This window comes from Silurus aristotelis, assembly GCF_946808225.1.
Source record: "Silurus aristotelis genome assembly, chromosome: 4".
Classification (NCBI taxonomy): domain Eukaryota; kingdom Metazoa; phylum Chordata; class Actinopteri; order Siluriformes; family Siluridae; genus Silurus; species Silurus aristotelis.
In genome coordinates, this window is record NC_139577.1 from 28,321,288 (window position 1) to 28,340,048 (window position 18,761).

At 38.3% G+C, this 18,761-nt stretch overlaps 1 protein-coding gene across 2 annotated transcripts in view; it reads left to right on the forward strand.

Moving 5' to 3' along the window:
• Positions 1 to 18,761, forward strand: part of gstcd (glutathione S-transferase, C-terminal domain containing) — a 162,610-nt gene that overhangs the window by 32,148 nt on the left and 111,701 nt on the right. For both annotated transcript variants that reach the window (XR_014533091.1, XM_083538742.1), the window contains exon 5: positions 13,763 to 13,856. Coding sequence is in view for 1 of the 2 variants with exons in the window: in XM_083538742.1 (XP_083394868.1) it covers positions 13,763 to 13,856 (94 nt within the window). In the remaining variant the exon portion in view is untranslated. The remainder of the gene's footprint in view (positions 1 to 13,762; positions 13,857 to 18,761) is intronic.

Sequence of the window (18,761 nt, forward strand, 5' to 3'; positions counted from 1 at the left end):
TATTTAATAAAGATCTTTGATATAAAAGATCTTGACTTATATCCATCGTCCCCCTCAGACATGTTTATTGACGTTAACAGTAAATGTGGCCCCTACTGGCAGTGCTGCAAAACTATGGATGACGCATAGGGTCATATCAAAACCAGCATTAATACAATGTTGTGGCATTAAAATAACATTTTTCACTCATTGGTAATGCGTAAAAGTTTTATTTAATGCAGTTTCTGTCAAGAGTTTGGAAACACCTAGTCTTTTATGGTTTTTGAGAGACACATGCATGTTGCTTTTGTTTATAAGCAACAAACTAGGTGATTTTTTTTTTTTAAGTCAAGTTTATTTCTATAGCGCTTTTCACAACAGACATTGTCTCAAAGCAGCTTTACAGAAATTAACAGTTAAGGTGAACGGTGTGTATTTATCCCTGATGAGTAGCCATGGCGACTGTGGCAAGGAAAAACTACCTTAGATGTTATGAGGAAGAAACCTTGAGAGGAACCAGACTCAAAAGGGGAACCCATCCTCATTTGGGTGACATCAAGAGTGTGATCATAAATCTTTCAACAATACAGAACACTGGAGAGTGAGAACTAATATGAGTACTGGAGTATAAAATTATAAGTAATGTTCTTTCTACAGTCTTATACAGTCATTTTGGTTATAAAACTAGGAGCTACTGAGCTCAACATTTGTGATAATCACAGATCCAGCAACAGCTTCTCCATGCCAGAGCCTTTAAACACTCCAGGAGTTCCAATGTCAAAACTCAACACATGTAGTGAGACATACATGCACTTTATTTAATTAAAAAATCTTCCTTTAGAATGAATGACACAGTTTTGGCATCTGCTTCTCCAAACATTCAACTGAAACACTTTGCCATGTATTTTGGAAAACTTGCTATTCACTAGTTGGATATTTTTTGCCAGAGCAGTTCAATAGTATTTAGATGCTGTGACTGGGCCATTCCATGATTAATGACAGCTTGAGCCAACTGTTTGCTCTCTAAATAACAGAGCTAAGAAATCACTGTCTTGTTGTATGGGGACGTTGGTTCCAATTAGCTTTAGTCCAGACGGAATTGTATTGAAGTCTGCTAACATCTTCTCTCCTGTTCTTGGTCTTACATAAGTTCTTCTGTTCGAGCAAAAATTGTCCAATTTGGACTCATCTGTCCAAAAACCTTTCTTCCAGTAATTTACTGTGCATTCCCTTTGTGTTTTGCCTTTTACCTAGTTTGTTGCACAGAAACACAAGGAACATGCACGTATCTCAAAAATCATAAAAGGTAGGTATTTCCAAGCTTTTAACGGCCACTGTAAGTGCATATAATCACTCGTTATCACTGTAAACACAAGGCAAATATACAGTGTTTCACGCTTATATTTTGATCATTCTAATCGCCTGTTATAATGGTAATAGTTGTTTTTACTTTGTTTATGCAGCATTGAGAAATTTTACATCACCATTGCAAAGTGCAAAGCAGTTGCAACTTGAGAAGCGCTGCAAGAAAATTTAAGTTCTATATTCATCTATACTTGTTCTTATTAATGTCATTTCTGATAAAAAAATCTGCCTCAGATAATCACAAAGTAGAAATTTGAAACCCTGACTGGCCAGGAGGTGTTGATTAATTGTCTGTAGCAGCAGCCCAATAGTAAATCACATGATAAAATAAATGCACTTATTCAAATACATTACTATTTTTGTAACACACTCGTTGTTACTTGTATAGTAGCATACATTTGAAAGGAGTCTCCAGTGTCAGTTCTTTGTAACATTGAAGAGTAAATATTTTCCTTTAGGTTCTCTGTAATGGGAAAGTGTTCAGGGTGAAATTCTTGCGTGTGTTTATACTGGCTACGTATTAAGTGAAAGCATGTTTTGCAGATGGATAATAACTAAATTTGTAATTAAGGCCTGATTGCTGTGGTGTAAGAGGGTTACAACACTCAGGGATGTGCTGTTAAATGGAGAGAATGACGCCAGGGTGGGAACATTTTCCTTGCCTTGAGTCAGACTGTGTTACTGTACATTATTTTCTTGTTTATTGCTCTCCTTTAATTGCTGTACTTCATTTTCTTGTTTGTCTAATAAATGATGTCGTATTTGTCACCTTAGCTGTTCAGTCTGTGGGAATGGTATTGGTGTGTAAAACATCGAAATCTTATTTGTGAAAAAAAGGTATTCAAATTAAACATTTCGTTATGGAAATAATGCTAAATACAGAAACTGCGGTTTTATGTAGCTACTGTGACTCAATTAAAGGTGACTCGGTCTAGCGTTCTCCTCATGCCCCATGTGGTTATTTCTCTCCCTTTTCTGCTCCTATACAAACTGCTGAACACAACGTAAAATCCAATAACACTTCATAGCTGGTGTAAACAGGGTGCTAGTAATGAGGAACTTGCTGTGTTACAGCGGTATACATTCTCTTACACCTTCTCTTTTTGAGTCTGTTAATCCCCTCTGGAGAGGTGATCCTGCTGCTGTATTGCTGACCCATTTAGACCTCGTACTGAAGTGTATAGAAACAAATAAACTCACAGATGCTGCTGTGGAGGAAGTTTGAAGGCCAAAACCGGACTCCAGTGGGCGTGTTTCCGTCTTGGCCAACGCTGAGAGAGAGTGTGTATAAATCAGCGATTTCCTGTCATGTCAAAATGATAACCATGTGATTACGTGTGAATGGGAGGGGGGTGGAAGCATTAATTGCTCGCCCGAGTTTCCCAGGCTGCGTGCTTGTCAGTGTTTGGTCTGTTCCGCAGCTGTCGTCGGTGGCTTTTTGCGTGTAGATTTAACACTCTCATGCGCCATGTGGCTGGACCACAAGGACTGGGCTTGGTGAGCTTGGCACCAGACAACGACACACAATCCTTCACGGCTGCTGATCCAGCGAAGTCTCCGCTAATCAGCCGTGTGTCTCAAATCAGCAATGTGTGCTCACAAGTGCCTCCATTACACACTCTGCTGGGAATCTGACTCCAGCTGTCCCAGAATCCCCAATATCTGTGCGTGTGTGTGTTTTAGAGAGAGCATGTGCTGTACGGTTAAATCAGTTTGCTGGAAGTATCTGGATGAATCCTTGAATCCTTGTTTTAAATGTGATGAAGGACAAGTTAATTAAGATAGCTAGTAATCATAGGTAGTCGTAACTAATAGCAAAAGCTGATTTACTGCTTTGTTTCTCATCCTTAAAATTTTTTTTAAACATTAGGGTCATTGAATTGAATAAAAAAAAAGGTATTGTATTTAATGTACTGTATATTACAGTGGCAGACCATGCATTTCACTCCACGGCCTTCAGTGGTGTCTGACTTAAATCAATCCACCTCTCAGTACCATCATTATGATGCCACAGCTCTACAAACAATCAAATTTAATACAGAAACGCAGTATAACAGAGCACTGCATCACAGACAGGTATCCAATGCAGTCAGAACGAATTCCGTTACTAAAGCAAGATACCCAGTGAACACAATTCAACAAGTCTCCTTTCACTGGAGCCACAACTGCTCTGCCCGCATACATCATCTATAGCAGAAGCATCAAAATTAAGGTCATAAAATGACAAAAATACAGTCCAACCTGGGTTTTCAGTATTTTTTTCATATTTCAGTGCATTGCGGTTTTATTCTAGGATTTGAAATTAAGGCAAATTGTGTGTTTTTGTGCAAATTCTACAGGGGAAAAAATTGCAGTGAAGTGGTTCATGAAAAAGCTTAAAAACTGTTCCGTTTCTCACTATTTCTGAAAAGGTCTATTTTAAAATTTTTAAATATATCTGTGACCAAAATCAATTTTTTTCTCCTCTGTCAGCTATTGTGAAAAAAATAACAGCTTTAATCCACACAAATATATTCAAGCTTGTGCAGGTTTTTTTTTTTTTTTTTTTTTTTTTTTTTTTTTTTTTTTTAATAAAAGCTCTTACTAGTGCACTTTCTGACCATCCAATCTAAGGACATAAAAATGTGTGTTATTAGATGCCTGCTAGATTTGAAATCTGATTAGTTTAAGTTTTAGCTTCAAGCACCTGCACTGTTGATTCTGAAGGTCTCAAGGTAGATTCCCTGGCAACATGTGATGTGATGGCTGAAACATGATTGGATAGACATACACTACTAGAAGCAACAAAACCAAGAGAAAAGCTGTGATATAAAGAGAGTGGTTTTTAACTTAGTAATTCTGATTTTGTTTAGGCCATCAGAGAAGGTCTTGCTCACCCCCACTGGCCACCACTGGTATATTATAATAGTAAAACATTGATGTTTTATTTTTTTTTATTGTATATAGGTTGGAAAATAAACTTTCTCGATGTAGAAGGGAATGTAGATACAGTGTCTTTCTTTTCTACGTCTTAATTTAGAGATCTTTGCCTGACACTTGATATACATTTAGACCATTTCAAACAACTGTGTATGTTTTTTCAGATGTTTCCATCAGATATGCTTACTCATTACATGCTTTATGCAAAAATTAAGTCACCTGGTGCAGCAACTTTCAGTGGGAGTAAAGGCAGAGTAATCTGTTTCCTGATTTGTTGTCAAAAGTGAAATCTTAGTTTGGCCAGTGGCTGAAAAAGTTACTGTGGCAACCAGAAGCAGGATCTCCTACTGGTGACTTCATAATATGGTGATAGGCACCTTGCAGTGATAGAATAGCTGCATGTATGAATAGAGCATTGTAACCTATTCAGCTTTAACTCTGAAAAACCAAACAACCAGACAGTCACAGTACACTGTGGAGAGCTTGATGAATTTTCCACATGGCATTCATTGCTTCTGAATGAAAAGGAGTCTGTATATGCTTGCTTCTTAGTGTTAATGATATACAGCAGGGGTCTTCAATCTTTTCCAGAAAGGGCCAGTGTGGGTGCAGGTTTTTATTCCAACCAAGCAAGTCCACACCAAATTCTACCTGTTCAAATCTAATGATCTTCATTTTCAATGACTATCAGGTGTGACCATTGATTGGTTGGAATGAAAACCTGCAAAGATTGGAGACCCCTGATATACAGTCAAGTGAAAAAAAAAAGTACACACTATTTTAATGGTTTTATCTATTAGGACATAATGAAATTCATATGGCTTGTAGAACCACCTTTAGCACCAATAATCTCTTAAGGTCCCACTATAGTATTTCAGTCAGATTAGGGTCTGAACTTTTACTGGGCCTCGAATCTGTTATTTTCCAGCCATTCTAAAGACGCTTTCTCCTGGTAAACTTTACAAACAAATCATACTTGTTCAGAGTTTATGTGCTTTTATGAACGTTAACATATAGAGTAAGATGCTAACTGAGGCCTGTAAAGTCTGAGATTTCACTCTTGGGTTTTTTGCAATTTCTCTGACCATTACAGAGTCTGACCTTTGGGTGAATTTGCAGGGACGTCCACTCCTGAGAAGACCAACAAATGACTTGCATGTTTTCCACTTCCAAAATCTTTGCCACTCTAGAATAAAGCATTTTAAATAGTTTGAAAATGGCCCTTCCAAGATTGATGGGCAGCAGAAGTTTAAAAGATCATTACTAATGTCTTTTGTCCTTGGCATTGTGTTAAAACACACCTGAATGCTCCAGACCAGCAAACTGCAAAAATGTAGGCTTTTATTTACGTGGTCAGACTTGTCGTGGTCACTTAATTCAATGTATTTAATAAGGAGTACCTGGCTGCTTTTTAATTTCCTGTGTAAGTTTTTTTACACATTGTTTCTCCATTCTACATTGTAAAAAATATTGTTGTATGTCATGTGGTCGTGTTAATCTGAGGTTGTATTCACCTAGTTTTAAAACATGTAAAGAACCACATATTTTATGTCCCGATATGTTAAACCATAGAATTCAAAGAAGGTGTACTTTCTTTTTCACATGACTGTACTTCATGTGTTGTATGTGAACAAAAGCAGTTTTTAATTTTGATTACTAAGCATCCAATGGCAGCACTTATGTCATGTGCCTACAGGAGTCAAGGTCCCGGGGCCGTGCAGGAACAATAACAATTTAATATGACTGGTTGACTGGAGCTTATGACGGTGGGTGTATTTAAGGTTATTGCTTTTATTGTCCAACAAACCAGAGAATAACTTGGATATAAAGGCAGTTAAGGTGCAAGGTGACTAGGACACCCACCTCACTTACTTTAGTCCTTAACTCCGTGTTCTGTTATATAATTTTATGTTGTGTGATGTCGCTCGATGTTGTTTAATGTAGCACCAGGGTTCTGGAGGAACGTCGTCTTATTTCACGGTGTATTGCATCAGCTATATATATGGTAGAAATGACAATTAAAATTTCTTCACTTGACACTAGTCTCACATAGGAAAGAGAATATGCACAAGAATAATGAAACATAAGAAAGAATTCACTTCAGTTTTATTTGTATAGCACTTTTAACCATGGATAATGTCGCAAAGCAACTTTGTAGAGATTAAGAGGTTTGAATTTATATAGTGCCTATAAATGTATTTCTAATTAGCCTGTGGCAACAGTGGCAAGGAAATCCAACCTCAGATGGAATGAGGAAGAAACCTTGAGAAGAGCCAAATGTTAAAGGGAACCCATCCTTATCTTCGTGGTGCCTAATGTCCATTCATTCATTTTAAGGTAACCTGACTGCTATCAACTTCAAGACAAAACTAGCTGACTACACTAGGTAAAGCGAACAAGAAAAACAAGGGGTTGAACCTGCCCACTTACCTAGTGTGACTAAGAATTGAACAACATCTACATAATGAAATGTCGGTAGTGAGCTAGCATAAGGGCAGAAGGGAGAACATCGGAACAACAAAACAAGTAACAACTCAGGAGCCAGACTGGCTAACAGCACGGATTCCTGGTGTAGCTTTGTCCCTGTCTCTTACCTTTTGATTGGTCAATTGCTGTCAACCACTTAAGGACGATGGATGCAGGGCTTCATCAATAGGAGGTCGGCCAGAAACAGCAGAGAAGAAAACACACTAAGGCAATCACACGACATGTACAGAAGTAACTGTTGAATTTACAAATGAATTCAATTCCACTTTTCACCTTTTGAGTCACACAAGATTCCAACTTTTAAAAACACATTTGGAAAATTTGCAGCGGTGAACGAGAAAATCAAAGGGCTGCATTTAATCATAGCATCTGCTTGTAGATTTCCTTTTTTTTTTTTTTTCCCACACAATGAATTCCACACACTTCGGAAAAAGGAGAAAGTCCTGAAATAAAGATGTGAATTTGGAGTTGCTGTATGTTTCCAGGCACAACCTGCAGCAATAACGCAATAGGAAGTCATGCTTTCTGTTTATTCTTTAGTGTTGCTCAGTCTTTCACCCTGTCCCATTTCAGTGTGTGGGGAATATTTATTAGATGTATCTCGATCCCAGGCAATCCTCAATGCTTTATCTTGGGACATCATATCATATATTGTACACGTAAAAATAAATCAGCTACACAAGACTAGCGCATGCATTTTAAAGCTCCACGTACTGTAATACAAACTCACGTTTACGTTACAGAAATGGAAAAATTGGAAACAGGAAGAAATGATTAATGCTGATTGCTTATAGAAAACAAAAATGTTGATTATATGCTTATGAACATCCCCCATTCCATCCTGCCAAAATGTTGTCCCTTTTTTTTTTTAAACACATCCGTAACATCGGTTTATCTTATAACATCATATTGTAGCCTGTCAGGATCCGAGAGTCTTTTTTTCACCGACATTTTAATGTAGTCTTTAATCATTTCTCCCGAACTGTGGCTGTATTCAACCAGTTTGGGTTGAGCCTGTTTTTCAGTCCTGACAGTTTAATATAGCCATGTCGTTATTGTGGCTGTTGTCGTTCACATAAAACCAGGCAGTTGTTGTAAAGCAAACAGTATACACCCTAAAAATGCCTGTATGCTGACAGCCTAAATGGAACAGAAGGAGTTGGAAATATAATAATAAAAACCACTGCTCAGAAATCATCTTAATGGTCTGGCTGAAAAGAATGATTTGAGATCTTTTTGGGTGTATTCTGATATATTTGATTGACGAGCGCATGATTGACAGCCGCAAGTCTGAGGGATTCACCATGCTTAACCATTCAAATAGAAATATGCACAGCATAGACATGGTAAATTATAGATTTATCACTACAGCATGGGAAAAGGGGAACGCTCAGATTCCAGACAATGTATACAGTATGCATAAAAAAAAAAGAATTTTTTAATGTTTTGCATAATGCATGTACAAAGTTTTGCTAATTGTTATGTAGGTGGAGTACACATTCAATTAACTTTCCAGTATAGTCAGGCTAGGTGTGTGTTCTCTTGATAGATTGCCAAGTACAGCAAAACACTAAATGTATCAGCATTAACTCATAACAGAAGGCGGGGGGGCTTTAATGACCATTGCACGATAATTGCTGATAGGCTATAATTGGATTTTCAATCATTTAGACCTGCAAGGCAATACAGATTAAATGTATTTATTTTCTATTTAACTTTTATTATTTTAGTACACTAACTATTACATTTTTATTTCATTCATTAAAACCCATTTACTGATAGGCACAGCTCTTTGCTGGTTTAGATTTTGGCACTTGTAAATATGTTAGTAAAAATAAAATATATACCCTATTTTTCGGACTATAAGCCGCTACTTTTTTCACGTTTTGAACCCCGCGGCTTAAACAATGAAGTGGCTAATTTATAAAACTGAGTCCCATAACATTAGACCAATGAAATTTCCGAACAGAAACGAAAAAAACGCACCTCACCTGTGTTCTGAGCTGCACGGCTTCAGGAAAAAAACGCACGACGATGCCAAAAGATAAACTCCCAAGAGAAATAGTTGTGAAAGGAAGGAGGAAGACAGTGAACAATGACTTTCTTGGTCGGCTACTGTTTAGATACAAGCCGTTGTAACCCGTTGAATCTGGGTGAAGTAAGAGCTCTCTAACTGCAGTTGCAACAGAAATCATATAAGCACAGAAAGGTTTCCAAATCTCGTGCTTTTTTATTTTTCTTGGCAACAGCGTTACTGGTTAGTCAAAGAAACGTAGAAATCAGCATCAGAAAATAATAAGGACATATTCCTCGGTCTTGCACACACGCAGCAATACTGGAAAAATGTGGCGGCAGCCTATTCCCAAAATACCGCTATGCTCCTAAAGGAAGCGCAACATATTTCAGCCGTTACACTGTGTTACAGACACTCTTTCGTTAATTAGTTTTTGCCAGGATAAATAAATAATAATAAATGGTCAGGTCTTTATTCCTTGTCATAATCACACACCGTGTCCAAAAACAAAAAAAAGTTATTGTATATTTAATATTAATCAAAATCCTTTTACTCTTTTAAATTAATGAGGTGTTTTTGTTTCCTGTTTTTATCCACTACATGGGCCAAAAGTATTGGGGCACCTGGCTTTTCCAGCCATATGAGGTTCTTCCCCAAACTGTTACCACAAAGTTGGAGGCACACAATTGCATAGTATGTCTTTGAATACAGTAGGATAAAATTTTCCTTTCACTTGAACTAGGAGACACAAAAACGTATGCCTGCGCACAAAGCAAGCTGCATGAAGATATGCTTTACAGGGTTTGGAGTGTTCGATCTTGAGTGATCTGCTACAGAGCCCTGACCTCCACCCTATTGAACACCTTTGGAATGAATTGGAACAATAACTGCACCCCAGGTGTCCTCACCTCTTCAACCTGACTTTACTAATATCTTCGTGATTGAATAAGCACAAATCTCATCAAGCACATTCCGAACTCTATTGGAACATCTCAGGGGAGTGGAGGTTATTTAAACAGCAAGTGTGGACTGCATGTGGCATGGGATGTTAAAAAAGCACATACGAATCTTATGGACACGTGTCCACTAACGTTTGTCCTTACAGTGACAAATCTACAGCTCTTTTGCTGTTGGTTTTGCCATTGCATTGTCTGAGTTGCTGTTGGATGTTGCGTTGTTCTGTTGTTTTTAAATCTCATGGGTACTTCTGAAGGGACTGAAGTTGTGTGACATCTCCCTTGACTTTATTCAGAATAAATTTGAGATAAAAGCATAAGTTTAGGGACTCACACCTTACTTTGACACGATGATCGACCATTTTTTTCATGTATTTCATCCTGTAAATGCAGGGGAAAGTCATCTCAGAAATTCGAGACCGCTGTCCCTTGTTGTGTCTGGAAAAAGTTGTGTAGTATTCAATATTGCCTGTTTGAACAGCAGTTTTACTTTACTTGTGTAACATATAGAGACAAGCTCCTGAACTTAAATGTTCAAGGATGTCCACTGTCTAAAGAAATGTAAAAAGCAATCATTCTGTCAGAAAACATTTTTTTTATTATTTTGAGAGTGTTTTGGCTCAATGATCAACAGAGTAAAATAATTCTTTGCTTGAAGTGCTAATATTCCATTTTAAAAACCCATTCATCTGCAACGAGAAAACTTTCGACCCCACATTTAACTGGAAGATTGCATACTTTCGACTATCATTCAATCAAGGAAGCATCACTTAGGAGGGGGAAATAACTTGCATCAGAAGCCCAACTCAATTTTCACACTCGCCGTGCTGTTTTCACAGAGGATCTGGAGTTTGTTTAGAAATTGCTGTTATAGTTTGTTTTCTTTTTCTTTTTTTTGGGGACGTCAATCATGCAGCCTGTATGAAACTGCCTTTATTACCGGCGTTACCTTGGAGAGAGAGCAAGCTGTTTATCACAAGAGATTCCCCTGCGAGAGTTTCAGGAATAGCTGGAAGGCGGTTGGTCATCATTCCTGCGTGCACGCTTCATGTTTCTCGCCCTGAGTTTGATTGGCATTCACTCAGATTGGCTGCCGGAGCCTTCCAGGCAGGAAAGTCTCTTGATTGACGGTTGTGATCTCGAAAGTGTTGTCGGTGTCGCGACTTCCTGTGCATGCTTGAAGGACTGTGCTAAGTGGCATCGTTTAAAACGTCCTTTCACCGTCATGTGGTCCATTGATGTGTTTCGGTTTTCAGAGTAAAAGAGTACATCGATTAAACACGAGAGATCGATCGCTGCTTTCGGCAATTTGTTTTTCCGCTTCAGTAGTTTAGAAGCAGGGAAGCTTTTTAAAACCTGACACCATGTATGTAGAAGTAGAAGTACACGCAGTGTAACGACGAAGGTGACAAATGTGTACCAGCCTCGATCCTGAGCATGACCTCTAGTAAATGACTAAAGTGGCGCTGCATCACTCTCTACTAAAATACATGAAGCAAAAGCTAAACAGCAGTAACAGTAACTGTTGTGTATAATAGTCTGGTGTGTATAATGGATTCTTATCATTAAACAAGTCCGATGTATATTGTCTCTGTTGAAAATGATCCTTATCTACTTCTTTATTTGTTTTTAAAATTATTTATTTTAATATCGTTTATCTCATAATATAGGTATTTTTATATTCCTTATGACCCTAATGGCAAATTCTGTCTGACTACAAAGCAGGCTAAAGACACTTTCTCTCACGGATCCCCCCTTGATATGTCTTTACTCGCCGAAGCTTCTCGCATGCACAATGTCTTTGCTTACAGAACCTGAAATAGGGATTAATTAGGAAGTGAAACAACGTTGTTTATCAGGTCGACTTTGCTCTACAAGAATCCATTAAGATGAATTTTTTTTCCCAGCAGAGCACATCCATGCGTCGTTTATATAATTTACTACAGTTTTCTAATGAGCTTAGTTACAGCAAATAACTCATTGAGCTTATTCATAGTTATGTCTTCGGTTTTGCAAGATTTACTCACCTCGTTAAAGGGCAATAGAAATAAAAAAATACTACATGCGCGTCAAAAAACGACAAACTTGTAATCAGCTTTTTTTTTCCTTTTTTTGGGGGGAATTATGCAAAAAAAAAAGTGACAGGAGTGATTTGTGATAGTAGGGTATCTGCAAGAATGAAAGGAAAAGTTTATAGGACTGTGGTGAGACCTGTGATGTTGTATGGATTAGAGACAGTGGCATTGAGTAAAAGACAGAAGGCGGAGCTGAAGATGTTGAGGTTTTCGTTGGGAGTGATGAGGATGGACAGGATTAGAAACGAGTTTGTTAGAGCGACAGCGCATGTAGGATGTTTTGGTGACAAGGTGAGGGAGGCGAGATTGAGATGGTTTGGACATGTGCAGAGGAGGGACATGAGTTATATTGGTAGAAGAATGTTGAGGATGGAGCCACCAGGAAGGAGGAAAAGTGGAAGACCAAGGAGGAGGTTTATAAATGTGGTGAGGGAAGACATGCAGGTAGTTGGTGTGAAAGAGGCAGATGTAGAGGACAGAGGGGGGTGTGGAGACGGATGATCCGCTGTGGCGACCCCTAATGGGAGCAGCCGAAAGAAGAGGAAGAAGAAGAATTATGCAAAAAAATAAAAAAAATAAATAAAAGGTTTAAAAGGCTTCCCTGTGTGCTAAAAAAAACATTTATGTTAATCGCCAAGGTGACTTGTGATGAACGTTTGGTTCAGCCCAGCGTGCTGCCACTGGATAGGGTTCTCTTCAGCTGGAGGTCACTCTGTACAGCTGGGGATGGTTTCGCATCAACAACCTGGAGATCCATAAAATTACAAAGCAACACAAGATCTTTTGTTGACATTAACTACGGTCCAAATCCATCCTCAGTCTACTACAATGGCTCAGGACCACAGGTTGCATTTATTTACCACTACACACCTCAACAACGATGAACATTCGGTTTAAACTCAAGACCTTCCGATGAGAAGTCCAGCATCTGAGTTACAGCTTCCCCTGATTGGGTTCCAATCCCAATTTCTGACCCAATCAGGAGGAACCTGATGTGATGATCTGTATTTGTGCATTCTAAAATGCTTTTCTTTTTACCAGACTTGTAACAAGTGATTATTTGAGCCAATACTCAAACCAGGCGTCAGCACCAACAACAATGTCGTAGTCAAAGTCATCAAGACTTTTTTTTTTTTCCTTTTCCTTTTTTTTCCCTATTATTATTATTATTGCGGATGCAGTCAGTGTTTCAGTTCATCCCTATAGTGTTTAATAGGGTTGAGGTCAGAGCTCTAAAACGAACCACTCAAAATCTTCCATTTCAACCCATGAAAAATTGCATCTTCATGAAGCTGGCTTTGTGCACAGGGGCATTGTCATGCTGGAACAGGTTTTAGGTTTCGCTTCTTTTTTTGTGGTAACAGTTCGAGGAAGAACCACATATGGCTGGAAACGTCAGGTGTTCCAATACTTTTTTCTAAAAAGTGTAGCAATATGTTACTCACTACTGTTGTGTTTCAGTTGGTCATGAAATGAGACAGGTCACGATTACTAAGAGCATGTGGGCAGAGTGGGCATCTAATTAGCAGCAGTTAATTTGTGCTAGTAGCAGTGTTGCATAGGTACGACAGGGAAATAATTAATAATAAATGTCTGAATTCGTGTATTGCAGTTTTCAAAGTATAAAAGCTTAAGAACTGTGTTTTAAATTGTGTTGGCCGACGGTTTGACGTTATGAAACACTATGAAATGAAGAGCATAGACAATTGGAAGAAATTTTATATAAATTCATAGGCAAAAATGACTGTTATAATAATATTAAAATGTAAGTCAGTGATTCTGATAGCATATAGGCCAGCCGAGAAGGCCTTGCTAGCCCTGACTAGCTGGCCTGCCTCTTGCGAACCCACTCTGATGGAACCAACTAAAGAATAGGAATGTATGAATGAAAAACTGCAGACATGATGGTGATTCCTCTCATATTATTATTTTTTCTGTAAGTAACTCTCTTTCCCTGTATTCCTCAGGAGCACGGCATCGAGGCCATCTTTTCCCCACACCCCTGTCCAGCATGGACCCTTGACTGGGAGAGTCTGCCTGCTGCCGTCAACCCCACCGAAGGTAGGCAATGAAGTGTCTGTGTGCGCACATGTCTTAGTTCCTACATCTGTGTATGTTTTCGTGTGCACCTGTGTGTTTGTGTGCGAACCAGATCTCATTAAAATGTAATGGAGCACCTGAACTTCGCAGGTGTTTGCATAAAACATCACTCGGCATTCCTCTGCGATTTTCAATCACCTGCAAACTGTTTCCTTCAAGCTTTCCTTCGAAACGCTAACAAATCATGACAGCATACGTGGTTTTTCAACTTCACACAGGTACAAGACCCTCCTTAATACATTTGAAAGCCTTGGTTTTGTACTCCCGTTGCAAAATTAGAAACAAACAGCTTTAGCGGGAACAAACCTTGAAACTCTGGTATAGCGAGACACACAGTATATGGATTTAGCTCTGCATCAACATCGATGGAGTGTTTAATCGATTAGTATGAATGCTTTAGAAAATCTTTTGCATTGAGGTATGGATCTATACAGTGTTTCTCCACACATACTTTTGTATAAAGTGCAAGTTGAAGATAACATTTGTACCACCATTTTCTTCCATAACCTGTACATGAACAATGGACAACATTAATCAGTACTGAATTCAGACACTTCATCTAGAACATTCAAACCTCCAAACAGACCAAGAAACTAGACTGTGCACTTGAAACAACTGTGAGTCAGTGAACTCTTTAGTTGTTGCATGTACTAAATGAGCAACGTTTTTTTACGTTCATAAGTGCATTTCGACAGCCAATTCCACACAATTCCACATTTGCTAGTATCATGACCACCACTATCCTGGAAAGATGTAGTAGCAGTCAGCATTCCCATTCAAGTGGCCAAGTGTAAATGTAATGTTATCACCAAAATAACACCTTATAAATTTCAGTTAGAAAATTGCCTGCGATTGTGTAATTGATCAACTGATCCAGAAGTATTACCACCTTTTTAAAAGCTCAATTTTCAGCAGCTTCAGATGTCTGTAGCATTCAGATGCGTGTTAACACAATGCCAATGGGAAAAGACAATATCACTATAAATTCCATCCTTGTACAGTGTGGAAGATTATTTCGCAAGTGGGAAACATGCAAGACTGTGGAGTGGATGTTTCTAGCAAATTCAACCCAAGGTGAGACTGGTGCAATGTTTAGAGAAATTGCAAAAAACCCCAAAGTTTACAACGCAGACTCTACAGGCATCAATTAGCATGTTAAATGTGTAAGTTCACGACTGTACAATTAGAAAAAGACCAAGTATGGTTTGTTTGGAAATGGCTGCCAGGAGAAAGCCTCTTTTTTCTAAAAAGAACATGGCATAGATTTGCAAAATTGCAAACCACAAGGCTCCTGGAAAAGTGTTTTCTTTTTCCGTTTTGGCTGGATTTTTGTAAAAAAGTTTACATATGTCATGTGGTGGTGTTCGTCTAAGAAAAATTCTAAGATAAGGACCAACTGAATTTTATGATGTCCTTATAAGTAAAACTATCGGATTCAAAGAGGGTATACTTTCATTATACATATGTTTCGTAAAAATTAGGACACCCTATGTAAGCCTGTGCGTTTAACATTAAATATCCATATTCCCAAACATCAATTTAAACAATACTGAGAGATTCAAGTAATGCAATTATACAATTAAAACTGAAGAAAATGCTTTTAATAATTCTTTGTAAAAACTTAAAAAATAACTATTTCTGGTGAGGAAAAAATTTGGACATTCAGACATTTATTCCTATTTAAAATTGGTAAAATCACACACAGGTGTATCACATCAGGAAGACATAATTAGAACATTGTTACTCAGCTATTTAAAGGAGGCTTGCCCTATTTTAACCTCAGACATTTAGTTTGGTGCACTCCTGAATGAGCTGTGAGAGCGAGAGTGAACACAATGGTGAGATCGGAAGAGCTGTCTGAGGCCTTCAAAAAGAAGGATTGTAGCAGCTTATGAGTCTGGTAAGGGATTTAAAAAGATCTCAAAAGAATTTGAAATCAGCCATTCCACTGTCCGGAAAAAAGTCTACAAGTGGAGGACATTGAAAATAACTGCCAACATGCAAGTTCACCCCGAGAGCAGAACGCAAAATGCTAAAAGTAATCACCAAAAACTCATTACTCTACCCACAGCAGGCCGAGTCAAAGCCCAGATCTTAATACCATTGAGATGCTGTGGGGTGACTTGAAACCGGATGTACATCCAAGAAAACCCCTCAAACATCTCCCAGCTGAAAACATTTTCTGGGTTGAGGAGTGGAGCACACTTTCTTTAGACCGTGTCTTAGACTTTCTTACATTTTTTTTTATTTATATATGCCGTATTTTCCGGACTATAAGCCGCTACTTTTTCCCACTCTTTGAACCCTGCGGCTTAAACAATGAAGCGGCTAATTTATGGATTTTTCCTGGGTTTTCCCAGTTTCACAAGTTCATGCCAAAAAACTGAGTCCCATAACATTAGACCAATGAAATTGCCGAACGGGTTCAGGTGAACCAATGAAACTCTTTATATTAAATCAGATGCGCTCCCACTGAATCGGGCCGCACCACATCATAAATATGGATGCGGTTCCTCTGATGTTTGACCTGCTGCTCACTCGGACTGTCTGCAGGAATTGTGAATCATTCATCACGCTGAAAACAACCGGGCATGAAAACACGCACTTCACCTGTGTTCTGAGCTGCACGGCATCGGGAGAAAAGCTTCACCGATGGTGATTTTTAAACGCACGACGATGCCAAAAGAAAAACTCTCGAGAGAAATAGTTGTGAAAGGAAGGAGGAAGACAGTGAACAATGACTTTCTTGGTAGGCTACTGTTTAGATACAAGTCGTGTAACAGACACTGTCTTTCATTAAAGCCTGTGTAAAGTTCATTAGTTTCAGTGTAGACAGGTGCGGCTTATTTATGTTCAAAATAAAAATCTTTGTCAAATTCTGTGGTTGCGGCTTATATTTGGGTGTGATTAATAGTCCGAAAATTACGGTATGTGTATATATATATATATATATATATATATATATATATATATATATATATATATATATATATATATATATATATATCTATATCAGCAGTGGTAGATATAGATCATTTTGTTGCTCTATAAGGAAATGCAAAGAGAACAAAAAACCCTAGAATATAAAAATGCAACCATCCATTTTTCCCCAACCTTTGATGAGATCAAAGCATCCGAGTATCGACTGATTCTCGATGCTGATCCGGTACACGCTGAGCCAACCGTCTGCTTGCTTCGGAAACACCACAGGCTAAAAGGCAGTGAATCTGAAACCATTCTTGTGTTCGTGTGCATAATGCGAACCGCAGGACTACGCTTCAGCGAGAAGCCGAGTCGTAATTAAAACCCCAAAGCGGTAGCCATTGCAGTAGAGAAACATCATAAAGGATAAATATGTATGGTATGAATACAAGATAAGAGACCTGAAGCGCTTCATAGAAATCATTTTACTTTCATCGAAATCAGTGTAGATTTGGGAGGCTGGGGGATAATGCATGAGCGGTTGCATGTGTCATTTACGAAAGTGTCATACAGCCGTGAAGTGGGCGCTCATGATGAATCAGTTCCATTTAAAAATCAGAGCCTACGCACAAGTCCCTGATGTAAAGACATAATGTATCATGTGCATATGACACACACACACACAACCACACAACCACACATATACAGTATTTACATAGTTGTCAGTTAGGCAAAGTAGGAAACGGAAAAGAAATTAAAAGATTTTATTTTAACGAAATATCAATTCAATGAAATAAAAAATTAACGCTATTAACAATGGACATGATCCTAAAACAGTTTTAGAAATATACAGATTCAAAACACTGCAGAGCAGTCAAACACTGTGAAACATTGAACAAAAGACATTACATTGTAACGTTGTGTTTTACAGTTATATGTTGCATGAAAAAGGCTTAGCGTTTCTTACATCCAAAATTGTAATTATTTATTTATTTATAGTAGCAGACTTCGATATAATTTGTCGAGTTGTTTTAGGCTTTTCTAGAAGTATTTTCTAGCTATGGCAAAACCACGGAACATGCCTCCCACACTAGTGTTGAAGTCTTCACCAAATGAAGAAGGAATATTTTTCTTTGCAATCAACATTACTATTTACAGGTGAGGGCTGCAACAACTAATCGATAATAATCGGTAATGAATGCAGTTATCGAACAGTTGGGCTGCTCAAGGTACGAGTTAACGTGACGGCAAGGTAACACAGCCACGGAGAGTACAGGGTCAATTGGCAGCAGGAAAAAGTGCGCATCCCATGTCTTCCAAGTTCTGGTGCGACTCGCGAGCATCAGGTGATGGATTTGTAAAACATTGTACTTAAGTAGACATATGTGAGTTTGATGGTTTATATACAGTTGCAGGCCGTGCATTTAACATCTAGGCCTTAAGTGTATGCAAAAGAAAAATAAACAAAACAAACACAAAAATAGCCTCCAGTGCTCACAGTCACAGTGACTGCTGAAATCTGATTGGATAGAAACTGTAACCGAAACATATTTGATGGTGCATCAGTAAGACACCTAAGAGAAACGCTAGGAAATGAAGATAATAGACTGCTGGGAATAATTTCATACATATTCATAGACAAAAAAATATTAAAATGTAAGTTAATGATTCTGAGTTTAGGCCAGCAGAGAAGACCTTGCTGGTCCAGACAAGCCACCACTGATATAGTATTGAATAGTACTTCAAAGGTTAGTAGTAGCTTTGATCAAATTTTGATTTTAATTCATTACAGTGCTAAAAGTCAGAGCGTGATATACACAGCCAGAGTTCCAGCAGATGTGTGTTTTACTCTGCCGATGTTGTTGCATTGTTTCTGCTGCTGAAGTCACGACAGTGGATGTGGGTGTGTGTGAACGCTAGAGCCTGGGGCTCTGGATCCTTCCA